Raw genomic sequence first — 20,143 nt, 5'->3', positions numbered from 1 at the left:
TGCCATCGATAAAATGCAATTGTGTTCATAACCCCAACGCCACCATGGTCCACTCTGTTGACAACATTGACATCCGCCAACCACTCGCCCACACAAACGCCATACACGCTGTCTGCCATCTGCCCGGTACAGTTGAAACCAAGATTCTTCCGTGAAGAGCACACTTCTCCAGTGTGCCAGCGGCTATCGAAGGTGAGCATTTGGCCACTGAAGTCGGTTACGATGCCAAACTACAGTCAGGTCAAGACCCTGGTAAGGACGACGAGCATGCAGATGAGCTTCCCTGAGACGGTTTCAGACAGTTTGTACTGAAATTCTGTGTTTGTACAAACACACAGTTTCATCAGCTCTCCGGTGGCTGGGCTCCGACGATCCCGGAGGTGATGAAGACGGATGTGGAGGTCCTGGGCTGGGGTGGTTACACGTGGTCTGCGGTAGTGAGGCCACCCGGCTTTACATTAACATTCAATTCTCTGGCAACAGCTCTGGTGGACATTCCTGCAGTCAGCATGCCAATTGCACGCTCCCTCAAAACTTGAGACATCTGTGGCATTGTATTGTGTGACAAAACTTCACATTTTAGAGAGTGGCCTTTCATTGTCAACAGCACAAGCTGCACCTGTGTAATGATCATGCTGTTTAATCAGCTTATTGATATACCACACCGGTCAGGTGGATGGATTTTCTTGGCAAAGGAGAAACGCTCATAAACGGAAATGTAAAGAAATGTGTGCAAAAATTTGAGAAATAAACTTGGGTTTATGGAAAATGGGATATTTTATTTCAGGTCATGAAACATGCAATGCTTTTACATGTTGCCTTTATATTTTTGTTCAGCAGTTATACTGCATCTAAAGTCAATCTAATGACATCACAATGATGACAAAGGTTTTCCTACTAATTATTTGTTTCCTTCTGAAATGTCATCATGTTTCCAAGCCACTATAATCCACTTTAGACAATCTTCATTAGTTTCAATTGGAATTAAGTACAACGTTTAATCGTGCACCAGTGCTCAAGAGAATCTTCATAAACAATGTGGCGCAACATGCAACCCATGTTTATTTTTTTTTAATAACAAATTATATCCATTTTTTAAATGGAAACCTGGGAAGAATTCATGCTGAAGGTGCTGCAGCATCACCTGAAAAATCTGAATGTCAAAGGTTAGAACACACCTCATTCCATGTTTTTTTTTTTTTTTTTTTTACTATATTGTAGAATAATAGTGAAGACATCAAAACTATGAAATAACACATATGGAATAATCTAGTTACCAAAAAAGTGTTCCCATCTTTGCCTTGACAGCTTTGCACACTCTTGTAATTCTCTCAACAATCTGGGATGAATTTCAATTAACAGGTGTGCCTTGTCCAAAAATTGATTGGTGGAATTTCTTTCCTTCTTAATGTGTTAAAGGCGATCAGTTGTGTTGTGACAAGGTAGGGGTGGTATACAGAAGGTAACCCTATTTGGTGAAAGACCAAGTACATATTATGGCAAGAACAGCTCAAATAACAATAGCAATGGACATTAGACCGGTGAAAATCTGTCCTTTGGTCTGATGAGTCCAAATTTTAGATTTTTGGTTCCAACCGCCATGTCTTTGTCATACCCATTGTGAATCACTAACCCAAGCGGCAGATCAGACAGTGAGGAGACAGACTGAATGTTCTGGTGCTCACCTTTCTTAGAGGGTTTTATTTACAATATTAACAGGTGCAGGACTAATTAGCCTATAAACTATGTACAGAAAACGGGGCATTGACAAAGACTTGAAATAAATCAGTATAGACTGTTTGGGCAGCTACTCTTTGCCAAAACTCTACTCTAGCCAACCTGTTACCTGCCCAGCCTACACTTTGGTTATTCCTGTCAACCAATACATGTTCCTCGATGACTCGTAGACTAATTTACCTCATGCGTAATGCACACCAGCACGGCGGGAACAGACAGCGCGGCGCTTCAGACAAACACAGAGAAAGATTAAATCATATGATTATACTCAACCAATACTTTGATCGTTATTCTAATAATATTTATATTCACATTGCTAGAGCATGTACGTTTAAATGGGCAGATTTATACACGGTAGATACATTGTTTTAGTAACTAGTGTGCAACAAACACTGGACTTGTCAAAGTATTGTTGGCAAATGGAATGCGCTACTCAATCCAACATTCGCTTTTTGGTTTCAGGATTCTTGATTTTACTTTGAAGAGATACAATAAAGATTCTTAATTCAAACAATCGTTTGTTTCAGTGTCATTGTCTACAAGTCATGGACATTCGCTCAATGACACGCAGAGTAGGTGAACGGTCTCCGCATGTGTGGTTCCCACCGTGAAGCATGGAGGGGTGATGGGGTGGGGGTGCTTTGCGGGTGACACTGATTTATTTAGAATCCAAGGCACACTTAAAGAGCATGGCTACCACAGCATTCTGCAGCGATACACCATTCAATCCGATGGGACTATCATTTGTTTTTCAACAGGACAATGACCAAACGCACTTCAATGCTGTGTAAGGTCTATTTGATCAAAAAGGAGAGTGATGGAGTGCTGCATCAGATGACCTGGCTTCCACAATCCCCCGACCTCAACCCAATTGACTTGGTTTTGGATGAGTTGGACCACAGAGTTAAGGAAAAGCAGCCAACAAGTACTCAGCATATGTGGGAACTCCTTCAAGATGATTGGAAAAGCATTCCAGATGAAGCTGGTACTTATTCCATATTGGTCTGGCCATGTTTGAAGTTTGTATGGAGTTTAAATCTGGAATCCTGGTGATCCATCCGTTTGCGACATATAACAAATAAGTTACTCCTATTTTTTGTTTGTTTTAACCATGCTGCGTGACGCAATTCATCGTTCGAGCCAATTAAAACGGCTGGAACGATGAATCATGTGGAAAGAGCTATCCCTCCGTGTGCTCCATAAGAACCTGTTTAATCCTTCAAACTGTCAATTGAAACCAGAAATGCTACTCTGGTGTCAGCATCCTAACTGCAAATGTTTCATGTTATAGTGAATTACTTTGAAGGTATTTGTTTATGTAAAATATGTTTGACTTGTAATACATACATGTTGTGTAATTGTTGTGTAATTATTGTGGCTTGTTGTCAAAACGGATGTACGTATTTAATCTCATGAATCGTTATTAAACATCAATGATATTACCATAATTGATTCACTTTGTTTCTTGAAGATGCAGTCTGGGTGTCTGTTTAGTGGGCATTTGAATTAATTGACATTATTGATCCATTGTTTCTTGAAGAATAGAATTCTCTTAGGACCCAAAAAGTTGTCTTACTCCACAAACATTAACGTAAACGAACAGTCTGTGTATATAGCTTTAAAATAAATGGAAAACTTTCATGTGGATGTCAGAGCGCTGTCTGTGAATATTAGTGTTACATTTCCCTACCCCATCCGTTCCCTGTGGGGCAGTCGTTTGGTTTTTAGAATCTCAGAATGTAGCTTTGTGTTTATTAGAGCCAACTGTATTAGACTGGTTTCAACTGTTCTGCCTGCAGCTATGGAACCTGTTCATCGGACGTGCTGTTTTCGACTCTCTCTCTCGACCTCGATGCTCGGCTATGAAAAGCCAACTGACGTTGGTCAAATAATATAATAATAATGAATAATATACAATAAATAATGCTGGTCAAATAATAACAGCTTGAACGATCTGGCCTTAATGGCCATGTACTCTAATCTCCACCCGGCACAGCCAGAAGAGAACTGGCCACCCCTCATGTACTCTCTAGGTTCCTGCCTTTCTAGGGAGTTTTTTTCCTAGCCAATCATGCTTCAACATCTGCATTGCTTGCTGTTTGGGGTTCTAGGCTGGGTTTCTGTATAAGCACTTTGTGAAATCTTCTGATGTAAAAAGGGTTTTAGAAATGCATTTAATATGGAATCCCATGATGCTCAGTGTGACGTGTTTACTCCCTCCGTGCACAGCTAGCTAGTATAATTTCATCACCATGATCATGGTATTGAACTGAAGGCCATCACTTTACCAAGTGGGTGTAGGCAATACCCATTAGGATCAGTAAGGGAAGGAAGAGTACATGCTTAAAACCTCTTACTTCTACCCCCTCCTTTTTCGAACATTCTGTTAAAAATCGCGCAACTTTTCAGCGTCCTGCTACTCATGCCAGGAATATAGTATATGCATATGATTAGTATGTGTGGATAGAAAACACTCTGAAGTTTCTAAAACTGGTTAAATCACGGCTGTGACTATAACAGATCGTGTGTTTCATTGAAAAACGCAAGAAAAACTGCTCTCTGAAAGCTAAAAATAATTTCCATAAGTCACTTCCACGAGTTGTTAAAAGAGAACAAAATGTAATATCGACCTGCCTGCAATTCATACAAATTCCACACGATGTCGCCATTGTCGTCATTTTCAATTGAATTAATTGTTGGAAAATCCATCTATCTGGCATCCATTTTCCCAGTCTCCAGATTTAAACGAAAAAAAGACCCAATAGTGATGTTTATGGGGCATATAGGAGTGCCAAGAAAGAAGCTCGTCAAAGGTAATGAATGTTTTATATTTTATTTCTGCGTTTTGGGTAGCGCCGGCTACCGCAAAATCTGTTGTTTACGTGTCGTGCTGGCATTTTGGGGGGTGCATGCTATCAGATAATAGCTTCTCATGCTTTCGCCGAAAAGCATTTTAAAAATCTGACTTGCTGGCTAGGTTCACAACGAGTGTAGCTTTAATTCAATACCCTGCTTGTGAATTTTGATCAAGGTTTGAGTTGTAACGAGTACATTTAGCATTTAGCGTAGCGCATTTGCATTTCCAGGTGCCTACTTGAGACGTCTGCGTCTCAAGTATGGTCAAGAAGTTAACTCAATTCCCTAATGTAAACCATTAAAGATGCTTGGAACCGAAAATTGATTTGAGTTTTGTATCATACCCATCAAGGACGAGACTGGCGAGGCCACCTCCAAGACAATGGTGGACATCAACACCCACGGTCATCCTTGAGAGACTGAGGTCATGAACGCTGGAATGTTTTTTTGTTTTGTTTTTTTCACAATTTCTTTGTTTTTCCATGGTAAATATTTCAATATGTTACATTGTCAATGGATATCGCTTTCCTAACCCCTGCTCCGGGTTTGGTGAATGGACCAACCAGACCCTCAAGACTACCTTGGGCAAGTCCCGTGATTGGTACCAGGAAGGATGGGAGAACAACCTGAAGGTAAGTCTCTTTGCACACAACAGCAGCATCCAGGCCTCCACCGAGTACAGACGAGAGCCGCAGCTGTTGACTGAGGTAAACAATGTAGTTGTTTTTGCACACACTGTAGTCTTTCAAATTTTTGTATAACGTACTTTCTGATCACTAAAACTCCACCTGATGTGTTCGAACCAGATCAGAACGCCATGGAGGACCACCTTCCTAGGAAATATAATTGTATTTATTCCTGTTCTCAATCAAGGTGAGACTGGATAAGGCGCAGGAGGAGAGCTACAGGAACAGAATCGAGAAGGGGACCAAGTGCTACGACGTCTGGGCAAATGACTTGGTTTGGAAGAAGGACGAAAGGAAGGCAAGACCTGGGGAAAACCTCGCTGCCCTTTCGCTCCTAGCTGGGGTCACCATCCGTTAAAGTGAATATTTAAAATCTCAACAATTTGCATACAAAACAACCTGAAGCTACTTTTAGTTTCCCTAACGCTGATACCTTCCAAAAGTGTTGAAGTACATATCTCCCATTTCTAACACTGCACCAATCCATTACATTTTCTCAGTGTAACCTGTGTGTTTGCTTGTTTATGTGTCTCCTACCCTGTTTATGTTTATGTGTCTCCTACCCTGTTCCCTTTAACTCTGCTACTGTTCTCAAGAGAGCAGCAGTGCCTGGACTTTGCAGTCCCCCTTCCGAGACTGGCTGCCTGTTGAGAACAAGGGACAGGCAGAACCTCCCACCCACACAGCAACCACCTCCTCTATATTCCACAAACCAGAATTCAGTATTTTAGTCTATGATTGCCATTTCAGGGTACAGAAAATCTGTGGGGGAAAAAATCATGGCACAACTGTACCAAAAACGATCAGAGATGGCCGCCTCGCTTCGCGTTCCTAGAAACTATGCAGTTTTTTGTTTTTTTACGTGTTATTTCTTACATTAGTACCCCAGGTCATCTTAGGTTTCATTACATACAGTCGAGAAGAACTACTGAATATAAGATCAGCGTCAACTCACCATCAGTACGACCAAGAATATGTTTTTTGCGACGCGGACCCTGTGTTCTGCCTTACAAACAGGACAACGGAGTGGATCCTATGCAGCGACCCAAAAAAACGACTCCGAAAGAGAGGGAAACGAGGCGGTCTTCTGGTCAGACTCCGGAGACGGGCACAGCGCACACCACTCCCTAGCATTCTTCTTGCCAATGTCCAGTCTCTTGACAACAAGGTTGATGAAATCCGAGCAAGGGTAGCATTCCAGAGGGACATCAGAGACTGTAACGTCCTTTGCTTCACTGAAACATGGCTCACTGGAGAGACTCTATCCGAAGCGGTGCAGCCAACGGGTTTCTCCATTCATCGCGCTGACAGAAACAAACATCTTTCTGGTAAGAAGAGGGGCGGGGGCGTATGCCTCATGGCCAACGTGACATGGTGTGATGAAAGAAACATACAGGAACTCAAATCCTTCTGTTCACCTGATTTAGAATTCCTCACAATCAAATGTAGACCGCATTATCTACCAAGAGAATTCTCTTCGATTATAATCACAGCTGTATATATCCCCCCCCAAGCAGACACATCGATGGCTCTGAACGAACTTTATTTAACTCTCTGCAAACTGGAAACGATTTATCCGGAGGCTGCATTCATTGTAGCTGGGGATTTTAACAAGGCTAATCTGAAAACAAGACTCCCCAAATTTTATCAGCATATTGATTGCGCAACCAGGGGAGGAAAGACCTTGGATCATTGTTACTCTAACTTCCGCAACGCATATAAAGCCCTGCCCCGCCCCCCTTTCGGAAAAGCTGACCACGACTCCATTTTGTTGATCCCTGCCTACAGACAGAAACTAAAACAAGAGGCTCCCACGCTGAGGTCTGTCCAACGCTGGTCCGACCAAGCTGACTCCACACTCCAAGACTGCTTCCATCACGTGGACTGGGAGATGTTACGTATTGCGTCAGATAACAACATTGACGAATACGCTGATTCGGTGTGCGAGTTCATTAGAACGTGCGTTGAAGATGTCGTTCCCATAGCAACGATTAAAACATTCCCTAACCAGAAACCGTGGATTGATGGCAGCATTCGTGTGAAACTGAAAGCGCGAACCACTGCTTTTAATCAGGGCAAGGTGTCTGGTAACATGACCGAATACAAACAGTGCAGCTATTCCCTCCGCAAGGCTATCAAACAAGCTAAGCGCCAGTACAGAGACAAAGTAGAATCTCAATTCAACGGCTCAGACACAAGAGGCATGTGGCAGGGTCTACAGTCAATCACGGACTACAGGAAGAAATCCAGCCCAGTCACGGACCAGAATGTCTTGCTCCCAGGCAGACTAAATAACTTTTTTGCCCGCTTTGAGGACAATACAGTGCCACTGACACGGCCTGCAACGAAAACATGCGGTCTCTCCTTCACTGCAGCCGAGGTGAGTAAGACATTTAAACGTGTTAACCCTCGCAAGGCTGCAGGCCCAGACGGCATCCCCAGCCGCGCCCTCAGAGCATGCGCAGACCAGCTGGCCGGTGTGTTTACGGACATATTCAATCAATCCCTATACCAGTCTGCTGTTCCCACATGCTTCAAGAGGGCCACCATTGTTCCTGTTCCCAAGAAAGCTAAGGTAACTGAGCTAAACGACTACCGCCACGTAGCACTCACATCCGTCATCATGAAGTGCTTTGAGAGACTAACTCCATCATCAAGTTTGCGGACGACACAACAGTGGTAGGCTTGATTACCAACAACGACGAGACGGCCTACAGGGAGGAGTGAGTGTGGTGTCAGGAAAATAACCTCACACTCAACGTCAACAAAACTAAGGAGATGATTGTGGACTTCAGGAAACAGCAGAGGGAACACCCCCCTATCCACATCGATGGAACAGTAGTGGAGAGGGTAGCAAGTTTTAAGTTCCTCGGCATACACATCACAGACAAACTGAATTGGTCCACTCACACAGACAGCATCGTGAAGAAGGCGCAGCAGCGCCTCTTCAACCTCAGGAGGCTGAAGAAATTTGGCTTGTCACCAAAAGCACTCACAAACTTCTACAGATGCACAATCGAGAGCATCCTGGCGGGCTGTATCACCGCCTGGTATGGCAACTGCACCGCCCTCAACCGTAAGGCTCTCCAGAGGGTAGTGAGGTCTGCACAACACATCACCGGGGGCAAACTACCTGCCCTCCAGGACACCTACACCACCCGATGTCACAGGAAGGCCATAAAGATCATCAAGGACATCAACCACCCGAGCCACTGCCTGTTCACCCCGCTATCATCCAGAAGGCGAGGTCAGTACAGGTGCATCAAAGCTGGGACCGAGAGACTGAAAAACAGCTTCTATCTCAAGGCCATCAGACTGTTAAACAGCCACCACTAACACTGAGTGGCTGCTGCCAACACACTGACACTGACTCAACTCCAGCCACTTTAATAATGGGAATTGATGGGAAATGATGTAAATATATCACTAGCCACTTTAAACAATGCTACCTTATATAAATGTTACTTACCCTACATTATTCATCTCATACGCATACGTATATACTGTACTCTATATCATCGACGGTATCCTTATGTAATACATGTATCACTAGCCACTTTATACTATACTATGCCACTTTGTTTACATACTCATCTCATTTGTACATACTGTACCCGATACCATCTACTGTATCTTGCCTATGCTGCTCTGTACCATCACTCATTCATATATCCTTATGTACATATTCTTTATCCCCTTACACTGTGTACAAGACAGTAGTTTTGGAATTGTTAGTTAGATTACTTGTTATTACTGCATTGTCGGAACTAGAAGCACAAGCATTTCGCTACACTCGCATTAACATCTGCTAACCATGTGTATGTGACAAATAAAATTTGATTTGATTTGATTTGAGTTAATGTATGAAAATATATTGACAGGTTGGGTTTCACAAGGTGTTCATTATTGGAAGCTGTAAGGTATCCTTTGATGGTATTTATTTGTTCCAGGTTATTCATTGTTGTATCCTTGGACCTACACTAGATTATATATATATATATATATATATATATTCAACCACAAGGGTGTATTAATGAGAGGGGGGGATGAATCATAATAGAGGACTACTGAAATGATATTATTTCAGTGTAGATGAGGGCATTTTAAAATAAAAACATGACAGCCAGACAAGCCAGTGACTGAATCAAAAGGATTTACATCTGAATGGAGTGGACATCAGCTTACTTTGATCTGTAAGGTAAGTCACTTTAATGTGTCAAGCAGAATACACGTTTTCTTTTCCATTTCCCGAAACGCAGCAACGTTTAAGACATGGATTTCATGTTGTAATGTTGACGAGGTACCCCAAAAAGTAGTTTGAATGAACGTTTCCATGTTACAAGCTAAACAGAGTTTGTTTAAACAGCGCAATTGTCGCAGAAATCAGCCTTGTTTGCATAGCGACGAAGAAAAGAACACAATGTAGGCTGTGATCTCAAATTCTAATCGATATAGCAATGAACGCTAATACTTGTTCGAATCCCATTGTGGGGGGACAGTATTTGGCATGACAGGCCCCCATTGAATATATTAGTCTCTCACTCATATAGTAAAATGTGTACAATTACTGGAAATTGGCTTTAAAACCGCAAAAATTTCTCTACACCTTATGGCAAAATGATAACACAATATGGCAGTCCCCGCACCACAATGTTCATTCCGTTGGGCATGCACAAATAGGTTGTTGATTGCACTCACAGAAAAAAGTGCGTAACTTTCCCTTAATCAGATTCTAGTTTCAAATAATTCATTAGTGCAACGATTTCATTAATGTATCAGTTTTGATCAAAGAGTATTCCACAAGACACGAGCCAAGCTGATTCAAATTGTTCAGCACCGCATGATGTTTCACAGTTCAGCACCAGGATGTGGATAGCACACATGACATCATTGCCATTACCTCACGCTTGGTTTTGCAGGGGTCCTCCAATGTGCAAAGAAAACTACCCAAATTAATTTCCCAAAAGGAATCTGGTACATATGTTTGTGTGAATGAACAATTTGTTCATTCATTCTCAAAGGGTATATGGTAACCAGGCTTGTTGATGTTCATATACACATGCTCTGCTAAGACCAGCTCAAGCCAGTGTCAAAAAGCCTCAACTTTTTCCAAAAGCAAATTCCATCATCTCATACATGCCAACAGGCTTACATAGGCTTTTTGCAATTATTGTTGGGGTTCTTATAATGGGGTAGACTCTGGCAGAGAGAGAGAGAGGGACTATCGATGCTACTGGTCGATGTTTGAAAAGAATACAGGAGCAGGGTAGGAATGAGCTTAACAAAAATGGCTATTCCTGCAGGTGATATCCAGTCAAAAGTTTGGACACACCTACTCATTCCAGGGTTTTTCTTTATTCTCTACTATTTTCTACATTGTAGAATAATGACGACATCAAAACTATGACATAACACATATGGAATCATGTAGTAACCAAAAAAGTGTTAAACAAATCAAAATCTATGTTATATTTGAGATTCTTCAAAGTAGCCACCCTTTGCCTTGATGACAGCTTCGCACGCTCTTGGCATTCTCTTATCCAGATTCATGAGGTCTGTGTTTTATTTAGAATTCAAGGCACGCTTAACCAGCATGGCTACCACAGCATTCTGCAGCGATACACCATCCCATCTGGTTTGCGCTTAGTGGGACTATCATTTGTTTTTCAAAAGGACAATGACCCAACATACCTCCAGGCTGTGTACGGGCTATTCGACCAATAAGGTAGAGTGATGTAGTGCTGCATCAGACCGACCTGGCCTCCACAATCACCCAACCTCAACCTAATTGAGATGGTTAGGGATGAGTTGGACCGCAGAGTAAAGGAAAAGCAGCAAACAAGTGCTCAGCATATGTAGGAATTCCTTTAAGAATGTTGGAAAAGCATACCAGTTGAAGCTGGTTGAGAGAAGGCCAAGAGTGTACAAAGCTGTCATCAAGTTAAAAGGTGGCTACTTTGAAGAATCTAACATATATTTGGTTTTGTGTAACACTTTTTTTGGTTACCTCATTATTCCATATGGGTTATTTCACAGTTTTGATGTCTTCACTGTTATTCTACAAAGAAAATAGTAAAAATAAAGAAAAAGCCTTGAATGAGTAGGTGTGTCCAAACTTTTGACTGGTACTGTATATATGTATATATGTTAACTATTTATAGATTTGTTACATTTTCACAAAAGTTGTGCTATAATAGTGGACCAATAGAGCACCTGTAGCCCAGGCAAAGATATGGGCTACAGGCAATTGAAAATAACATTCATTAAAGTTGAAAATAACATTCATTAAAAGTACCCTGCACAACCAAACTTCTTCCTGTGGCAAACCGTTTTTGGATTCTGCCCTAACACAACACAGCTGATTCAAATGATAAAAGCTTGATGATTAGTTGATTATTTGACTGGTTAAAGGATGAGAGAGGGAGGGGTCTGACTGGATGGGTCCTTAAAAAAGGAGAGCAGGAAGCAGTAGAACTCAACTCACAAACAGAGCGCTGACATGACCAGACTACAGGTGAGAGTTCAACATAGTCATCTAGTACTGTATCTGCTTTCATCCCAAATGGTAACTTATGACCAGTACCCATCGGGCATATGTGACCCTATTCAAATGTAGTGCGTTACATAGGGCAGGGGTCTCCAACAGGTTGTTGTAGTTCGCCAAACAATTTTTTTTTTCACGTGTTCAACTGTCAAACAAATCTCAAGTATCAGACACTGCAAGTCACTAAATCAACGCGACTTGACGTTATCCCACCTCTGGTTAGTCAACTATTGGCTTAAAATGTCTAATTTAAAACCATATCTGCCAATTAATTTCCAGCAATATTGCCTTGTCGCTCACTCCCTGTGTAGCCAGTTGATGCCTAGTGGGTTGCCAGATTCTTTCACGACTAAGTATTAACTGCAAGGTATACTTGTCAAAAGTATAGAAATTGTATCTATTGTTATTTTCAAACCTTGCCATGAAATGAGCAGCAATTGGCAATACAGAACCAGACTGGCACATTAGACCACGCATTGCTTTCTCATGTGTTACTTTTCTTCCAGACATAAAATAAATGGTATTCTGATGTGATTTAAGCACTGCCATGGACTCAGAACATTACATTTTGTTCTCCATTACCAATTGCAATTGAGTGGCAAACCAGGAAATTGAACTGAGAACATTTATGAAAATGGCTGTAATTTGGGGTTTAAAATCACAGCTTTTTTTATAGGGCCCCTTTAGTAGTTTATTACCCATTTTACTGTGTCTTTTGCCAGAACGGTACACTGAAGAGTTGTAAGGGCAGAGAAGAATGAGCCTATTTGAAAGAAGTCGCTTGCGACGTGTGTATTAAAAAAAGGTAGCTCATGCCAGGCAAGTTGAGTCTCCTGCTCTAGAAAAATGTACTTTACCAAGCCAATTTCATTTGCAAAAAGGTGACTTACTAGGTGTGCCATGCATCGGGGTTAGTTAGCTAGGGTGCTGTTTTGGGGAGAACCCAAGAGCATAGACTTCTCCTTATTCCCGTGTGCCAGGCTAATCTACTCTGTGGTGGAAGAGATGATTCCTGGTATTCCTTAGCCCTTCATTAGTTGAATGTGTTAAGTGGACTTGCTGGGGTACTTGAGGAGAGGTTGGGGAAACACTGATGGCTTATCTCGTGTGTGTCTCTCAGGAGACTATCACCATGGCGACGTTGACCCTTCTACTGCTTCTCAGCGCTGCCTTTACACTGGGTGACAGAATGACTTTGAACATAGCAAGTAAGAGTCAGCCTCACACTTTAAATCACGAGTGTCAAACTCATTCCACGGAGTGTCTTGCATCTGCAGTTGGCTTACCTTTCAATGAAGACCTAGACAACCAGGTGAGGGGAGTTCCTTACTAATTAGTGACCTAAATTGATCAATCGAGGGAGGAGCGAAAACCTGTAGACGCTCTGTGGAATGAGTTTGTGCTTTACATCATTGATTGTGTATGTTTTGTTGTAGTGTGGCATGACTGATCTCCAAATGTTATTTTTGATGCAAGGGTCAGTCTGGACTATCCTTTAAAGTCTGCTGCAATTTCGGAACCCTCCCTGTCTTCTCCTTTCAGATGATTTGGTGAGATTTGCAGCAGACCAAAGAAACCCATGCCCCAGAGGCTGGTTCCAATTTAATTCACGCTGCTTCATGTTTGTCAAAACTGCAAGGACATGGCCCAATGCAGAGGTATAATGCTTACCTTCTACAATTGAAGTCAACTTAGTTTTTTGAGTTAAAGGTGCTTTGGCCTTATTTTAACAGGCGCCTCATGTAAAATACTGAACCTCCCCTTAATATGCTGTAATTGCAATTTTCTATAGGCTTTTCAATATTGTGTGGAGTTGGGCCCTCTTGTATATTAGAACCCTCAAGGCATGGGTTAAGACTGAGATGAACTAATTCCTATATTTGAGAGTCCAGAAGACAAATTCTCAGACTGGACAACTGACTAATACTTCCATTATGACTTGTCTTTGTCTCTGTGTACTGCTTGCTCTAGCGCCACTGTCAGTTACTTGGAGAAAAACTGAAGCCTGTGTACAACACTGTAAAGTACCTTGGCGCAAACCTGGCATCTGTGCACAGCTATGAAGAGTTCCAATTTCTACAGGCGGTGGTGTTGATCGCGACTGGCAGTTTCCCTCTTACCTGGATTGGTGGATTTGATGCTGTTCAAGCAAAGGTGGAAAAGGTACCCAAAGTGAAGATGCCTTAATACTTAAGACTAATAAAACCATCAGCTCAGAGTAGGTGTTAAGACACTGGTCAGACAACTCTGTGCCAGGAGTAATCAACTCGCCAGTTTCTCAGCTGGTAATGACCACAGTTTGAGGTACCGCAGAGGAAAGATTGACATTCGCAACTCGAGTTCTACGTGGAATTCGGATATTACCATTATATCCACACTCCCATTTTAATAACTGTAAATTGCTTTGGCACAGTAGGCATGAAGTTACTTGCCTACCTTTTAACCAAACATAATTCAAGTAAACATGGCCCAATGTCATGTCTTTAAACTGATATGTGATTTTAAGTATTTAGGCATGTGAAGTCATTGTCAAAAGCAAAATAAATACTGTTGGTTGTAGGTCTAGATTTGAGTTGATCATCTCGAAATATCCAGAGCAATTGCCACAGATGACCCATTAGATGAACCAGATACTCCATTGGCCTCTAACGATGTGAAGAGTCTGCAATGTCGGGCAGATTCGAGGGACAGACACAATTCCGAGAGAAATGGTTTTCTCAGTTTCTGGCATGTCATGTGTGCTACTTGTATCAGTACTTGTAACAACCTAAGCATTACAAAACGTATATTTGCTCAAATAAGCCATTATGTTTTTCGTTAATGAAATTCGACATCTTATTGACGGCCATACAAAAACGAGTTGCTTGGTGACCAGGAAAAACGCTACCCGCTTGAGAAGGCAGATTTTGGGCTTAGTTACCCTTCTCGCTTCGCCTCTTCCTCTTTGCTATGGCGCAGAAACAACTTACTAGCTGTCTTTTTCTATTTTTGGGATTTCTAGAAATGTGGTTGTAGTATCAACACTTGTGTATTTTTTTCACCCAACAGTTCCATTGTCAGTCTGCATGTTTTGGTAGTGGTGGCTTTTACCGTTTTGTTGGAGGAAAGACCATGAGTTGTGCTTGCTGAACAATTTCTAAAATACATGTAACATTTGATACTGAGTTCTCACTACTTCCACACAGGACAGGCTATGGTTCTGGAGTGACGGCTCCAAATTTGATCACGAGAGCTGGGCTGAAGGGGAGCCGAATAACCACAATGGTGCCAGAGAGCCATGTATTCAGATCAACTTTGGAGGTACATTATCATTCATCAAATTAAACTTTTTTTGAGCAAGTTTAACAAATAAATGTGACCTACTTTTATATTTTCGTGTGTACATCGAGAGGTAATTTCTATTTCGTGTTTCCTCTTAAGCTGAAAACGGCTGGAACGATGAATCATGTGGAAAGAGCTATCCCTCCGTGTGCTCCATAAGAACCTGTTTAATCCTTCAAACTGTCAATTGAAACCAGAAATGCTACTCTGGTGTCAGCATCCTAACTGCAAATGTTTCATGTTATAGTGAATTACTTTGAAGGTATTTGTTGCTGTAAAATACGTTTGGCTTGTTGTGTAACTATTGTAGCTTGTTGTCAATAAAACTGGTGTACTTATTTAATCTCATGAGTGGTTATTAAACTTTGCTTCACTTTGTTTCTTGAAGATCCAGTCTGGGTGTCTGTTCAGTGGGCATTTAAATTCTTTGATCCATTGTTTCTTGAAGAATAGAATTCTCTTAGGACCCAAAAAGTTGTCTTACTCCACAAACATTAACGTAAACGAAGAGTGTGCTTTAAATAAGTAGAAAATGATCATGCTGTTAGAGCACTCTGTGAATTTTAAGTGTTACATTTCCCTACCCCATCTGTTCCCTATCCAATTTTATTTGTCACATACACATGGTTAGCAGATGCTAATGCGAGTGTAGAGAAATGCTTGTGCTTCTAGTTCTGACCATGCAGTAATATCTAACAAGTTCACATATGTACATAAAACAATATGGGTGGCCGACCGGCATAGGCAAGATGCAGAAAATGGTTTAGAGTACAGTGTATATACCTATGAGTAATGTCGGGTGTAAACATTATATAAAGTGGCTAGAGATGGCTGTTTAACAGTGATGGCCTTGAGAGAAGCTGGTTTTCGGTCTCTGTCCCCGCTTTGATGCACCTGTACTGACCTCGCCTTCTGGATGATAGTGGGGTGAACAGGTTGTCCTTGATCTTTTTGGCCTTCCTGTGACATGGGGTGGTGTAGGTGTCCTGGAGGGCAGGTAGGTTGCCCCCGGTGATGCGTTGTGCAGACCTCACTACCCTCTGGAGAGCCTTACGGTTGTGGGCGGCGCAGTTGCCGTACCATGCGATGATACAGGATGCTGTCGATTGTGCGTCTGTGTGAGTTTCTGGTGACAAGCCGAGTTTCTTCAGCCTCCCGAGGTTGAAGAGGCGCTGTTGTGTGGGTGGATTTCAGTTTGTCCGTAATGTGTCCACCGAGGAACTTTCCACTACTGTTCCGTCGCTGTGGATAGGGGGCTGCTCCCTCTTTTGTTTCCTGATGTCCACAAGCATCTCCTTTGTTTTGACATTGAGTTTGAGGTTATTTTCCTGACACCACACTCGGAGGGCCCTCACCACCTTCCTGTAGGCAGTCTCGTTGTTGGTAATCAAGGCTACCACTGTAGTGTTGTCTACAAACTTGAGTTTGAGTGCATGGCCACGCAGTCAACAGGAGAGGGCTGAGAACGCACCCTTGTGGGGCCCCAGTGTTGAGGGGTGGAGAAAATGTTTCCTACCCTCACCACCTGGGGGCAGCCCGTCAGGAAGTCCAGGACCCAGTTGCACAGGGTGGGGTCGAGGCCCAGGGTCTCGCGCTTAATGACAAGTTTGGAGGGTACTATGGTGTTAAATGCTGAGCTGTAGTCGATGAACAGCATTCTTACATAGGTATTCCTCTTGTCCAGATGGGTTAGGGCAGTGCGATTGCGTCTGTGAACCTATTGGAGTGGGGATAGGGTGGAGGTGATATGGTCGTTGACTAGTCTCTCAAAGCTGATGACGCAAGTGAGTGCTACGGGGCGATAGACATTTAGCTCAGTTACCTTAGCTTTCTTGGGAACAGAAACAATGGTGGCCCTCTTGAAGCATGTGGGCACAGCAGACATGGAAAGGATTGCTTGAATATGTCCGTGAACACACTAGCCAGCTGGTCTGCGCATGCTCTGAGGATGCGGCTAGGGATGCCATCTGGCCCGGTAATACGTTTAAGTGTTTTATTCACGTTGGCTGCGGTGAAGGAGAGCCCGCAGGTTTTGGGAGCGGGCCGTGTCGGTGGCACTGTATTGTCCTCAAAGCGAGCAAAGAAGTTGTTTGTCTGGGAGCAAGACATCGTGGTTCGCGACGGAGCCGGTTTTGTTTTTGCAGTCCGTGATTGACTGTAGCCCCTGCCACATACCTCTTGTGTCTGAGCCGTTGAATTGCGACTACTTTGTCTCTATACTGACGCTTAGCTTGTTTGTTTGCCTTGCGGCGGGAATAGCTACACTGTATTCGGTCATGTTTCCGGTCGCCTTGCCCAGATTTAAAAGCAGTGGTTCGCGCTTTCAGTTTTGCACGAATGCTGCCATCAATCCACGGTTTCTGGTTGGAAGGTTTTAATAGACACTGTGGGTACAACATCACCTATGCACTTGCTAATAAACTCGCACACCGAATCAGCATATTCATCAATGTTGTTGTCCGACGCTATGCGGAACATATCCCAGTCCACGTGATCGAAGCAATCTTGAAGTTTGGAATCTGATTGGTCGGACCAGCTTTGAACAGACCTGAGCACGGGTGTTTCTGTCTATAGGCTGGCAGCAACAAAATGGAGTCGTGGTCAGATTTTCCAAAATGAGGGCGGGGGAGGGCTTTGTATGCGTCGCGGAAGTTAGAATAGAAATGATCCAGGGTTTTGCCAGCCCGGGTCGCGCATTTGATATGCTGATAGCATTTAGGGAGCCTTGGTTTCAGATTAGCCTTGTTAAAATCCCCAGCAACAATAAATGCAGCCTCAGGATATGTGGTTTCCAGTTTACATAGAGTCCAATGAAGTTCTTTCAAGGCCGTCGATGTGTCTGCTTGGGTGGGGTATCGAAGAGAATTCTCTTGGTAGATAATGCGGTTGGCATTTGATTGTAAGGAATTCTAAGTCAGGTGAACAAAAGGACTTGAGTTCCTGTATGTTATGATCACACCATGTCTCGTTAATCATAAGGCATACACCCCCGCCCTTCTTGCCAGAGAGATGTTTGTTTCTGTCGGCGCGATGCGTGAAGAAACCAGGTGGCTGTACCGACTCTTGCTGTCCATGTTGTCAAGAGACTGGACATTGGCGAGTAGTATGCTCGGGAGCGGTGCGCGATTTGACCAGAAGACCGCTCCGCTACGGCGCCGTTGTTTTGGGTCGCCGGCTGGGATCCGATCCATTGTCCTGAGTGGTGGACCAAACAGAGGAGCCGTTTCGGGAAAGTCGTAATGTTGGGGAGTTGACGTTGCTCTTATATCCAATAGTTCCTCCCCGCTGCATGTAATTAAACTTAAGATTTCCTGGGGTAACAATGTAAGAAATAACACATACCAAGTAGTGGGGCAGCCGTTTGGTGGTTCGAATCCCAGAATGTAGCTTTGCGTTTCCAAACTCTCGCTGGGTATAGACGTGTGAGTACAAGATGGAATTTATTAGAGCCAAATGTATTAGACTGGTTTCAACTGTTCTGCCTGCGGATCACCGGGCTTCTACATCTGTATTGCTTGCTGTTTGGGGTTCTAGGCTGGTTTTCTGTAGAAGCACTTTGTGTGAAATCTGACCTAAAAAGGGCTTTAGAAATGCATTCCATATGGAATCCGTTGATGCGCAGTGTGACGTGTTTACTCCCTCCGTGCACAGCTAGCTAGTATAATTACATCACCGTGATCATGGTATTAAACTGAAGGCCGTCACTTTACCAAGTGGGTGGAGGCAATACCCATTAGGGTCAGTAAGGGAAAGAAGAGTACGTGCTTAACTCTAAATTCCCTCCTGTGAACCATTAAAGGTGCTTGGAACCGAAAATAGATTTTTGTTTTGTATGATACCCATCAAGGACGAGACTGGCGAGGCCACCTCCAAGGCGATGGTGGACATCAACACCCACGGTCATCTTGAGTGACCGAGGTCATGAGCGCTGGAATGGTTATTTTTTTACAATTTCTTTCTGTTTTTTCCATGGTACATAATTAGACATATTTCAATATCGCTTTCCTACCCCCTCCTCCAGGTTTGGGGACTGGACCAACCAGACCCTCAAGACCGCCATGGGCAAGTCCCTTGATTGGTACCAGGAAGGATGTGAGAACAACCTGAAGGTGAGTGTCTCTTTGCACACAACAGCAGCATCCAGGCCTCCACCGAGTACAAACGGGAGCCGCAGCTGTTGACTGAGGTAAACAATGCAATTGTTATTGCATATACTGTAGTCTTTCAAATGTTTGTATAATGTACTTTCAGATCCCTGAAACCCCACCTGATGTGGTGGAAGTTTTTGAACCAGATCAGAACGCCTTCGAGGACCACCTTCCTATGAAATGTATATGATTGTATTTATTCCTGTTATCAATCAAGGTGAGACTTGACAAGGCGCCGGAGAAACAGAAGGAGAAAAGGATGAAAGGAAGGCGAGACCTGGGGAAAACCTCTCTGCTCTTTTGCTCCTAGCTGGGGTCACCATCTGTTAAAGTGAATATTTATATTCACTTTATACTATTTAGCGTTTTTACTATTTGCATACAAAACAACCTGAAGTTACTTTTAGTTTCCCTAATGCTGATCTGAAGTGTAGCCCTGACGCCCTACAGGGAAGCTCGATAGACAAACTACGTAAAGTTTTGGTTGACATTTGAGAAAAGCAAGAAATTGTAGTTATGCTAAGCGTATAAAAATGTACCTCTTCAATTTACCTCTACAAATGACTTTAGGACCATCGACTGGCCGAGTCCCCCAGGAGGTATCCCATCCACCAGAACCAGTGAGTTCGGATCAGTTTGGTTTGCTGTGCTCTGAGTGGGACCAGTTAGGCTATACCTTCCAAAAGTGTTGAAGTACATATCTCCCATTTCTAACACTGCACCAATCCATTACATTTTCTCAGTGTAACCTGTGTGTTTGCTTGTTTATGTGTCTGTCTCCTACCCTGTTCCCTTTAACTCTGCTCCTGTTCTCAAGAGAACAGCAGTGCCTGGACTTTGCAGTCCCCCTT

General features: G+C 43.0%; 1 protein-coding gene across 1 annotated transcript; it reads left to right on the top strand.

Moving 5' to 3' along the window:
- The first annotated feature begins 12,948 nt into the window (after positions 1-12,948).
- On the top strand, positions 12,949-15,375 carry LOC139387184 (ladderlectin-like). The gene is made up of 5 exons (XM_071133248.1): positions 12,949-13,031; positions 13,366-13,481; positions 13,795-13,986; positions 15,009-15,123; positions 15,244-15,375. Exons 1-5 carry the CDS (start codon positions 12,956-12,958, stop codon positions 15,333-15,335), a joined length of 591 nt encoding a protein of 196 aa, XP_070989349.1. The 5' UTR covers positions 12,949-12,955; the 3' UTR covers positions 15,336-15,375.
- Positions 15,376-20,143: the final 4,768 nt, after the last annotated feature.

The sequence above is a fragment of the Oncorhynchus clarkii genome, chromosome 28 (assembly GCF_045791955.1).
Source record: "Oncorhynchus clarkii lewisi isolate Uvic-CL-2024 chromosome 28, UVic_Ocla_1.0, whole genome shotgun sequence".
Classification (NCBI taxonomy): domain Eukaryota; kingdom Metazoa; phylum Chordata; class Actinopteri; order Salmoniformes; family Salmonidae; genus Oncorhynchus; species Oncorhynchus clarkii.
This window is presented reverse-complemented; position numbering and strand designations above follow the sequence as displayed.

Excerpts from the sequence above, each read along its gene's own strand:
- LOC139387184 (XM_071133248.1), top strand. The coding sequence starts at position 12,956 with ATGGCGACGTTGACCCTTCTACTGCTTCTCAGCGCTGCCTTTACACTG. Across the intron at positions 13,032-13,365 it reads AATGACTTTGAACATAGCAA|ATGATTTGGTGAGATTTGCA; the intron begins GTAAGAGTCAGC and ends TTCTCCTTTCAG. Across the intron at positions 15,124-15,243 it reads TATTCAGATCAACTTTGGAG|CTGAAAACGGCTGGAACGAT; the intron begins GTACATTATCAT and ends TTTCCTCTTAAG.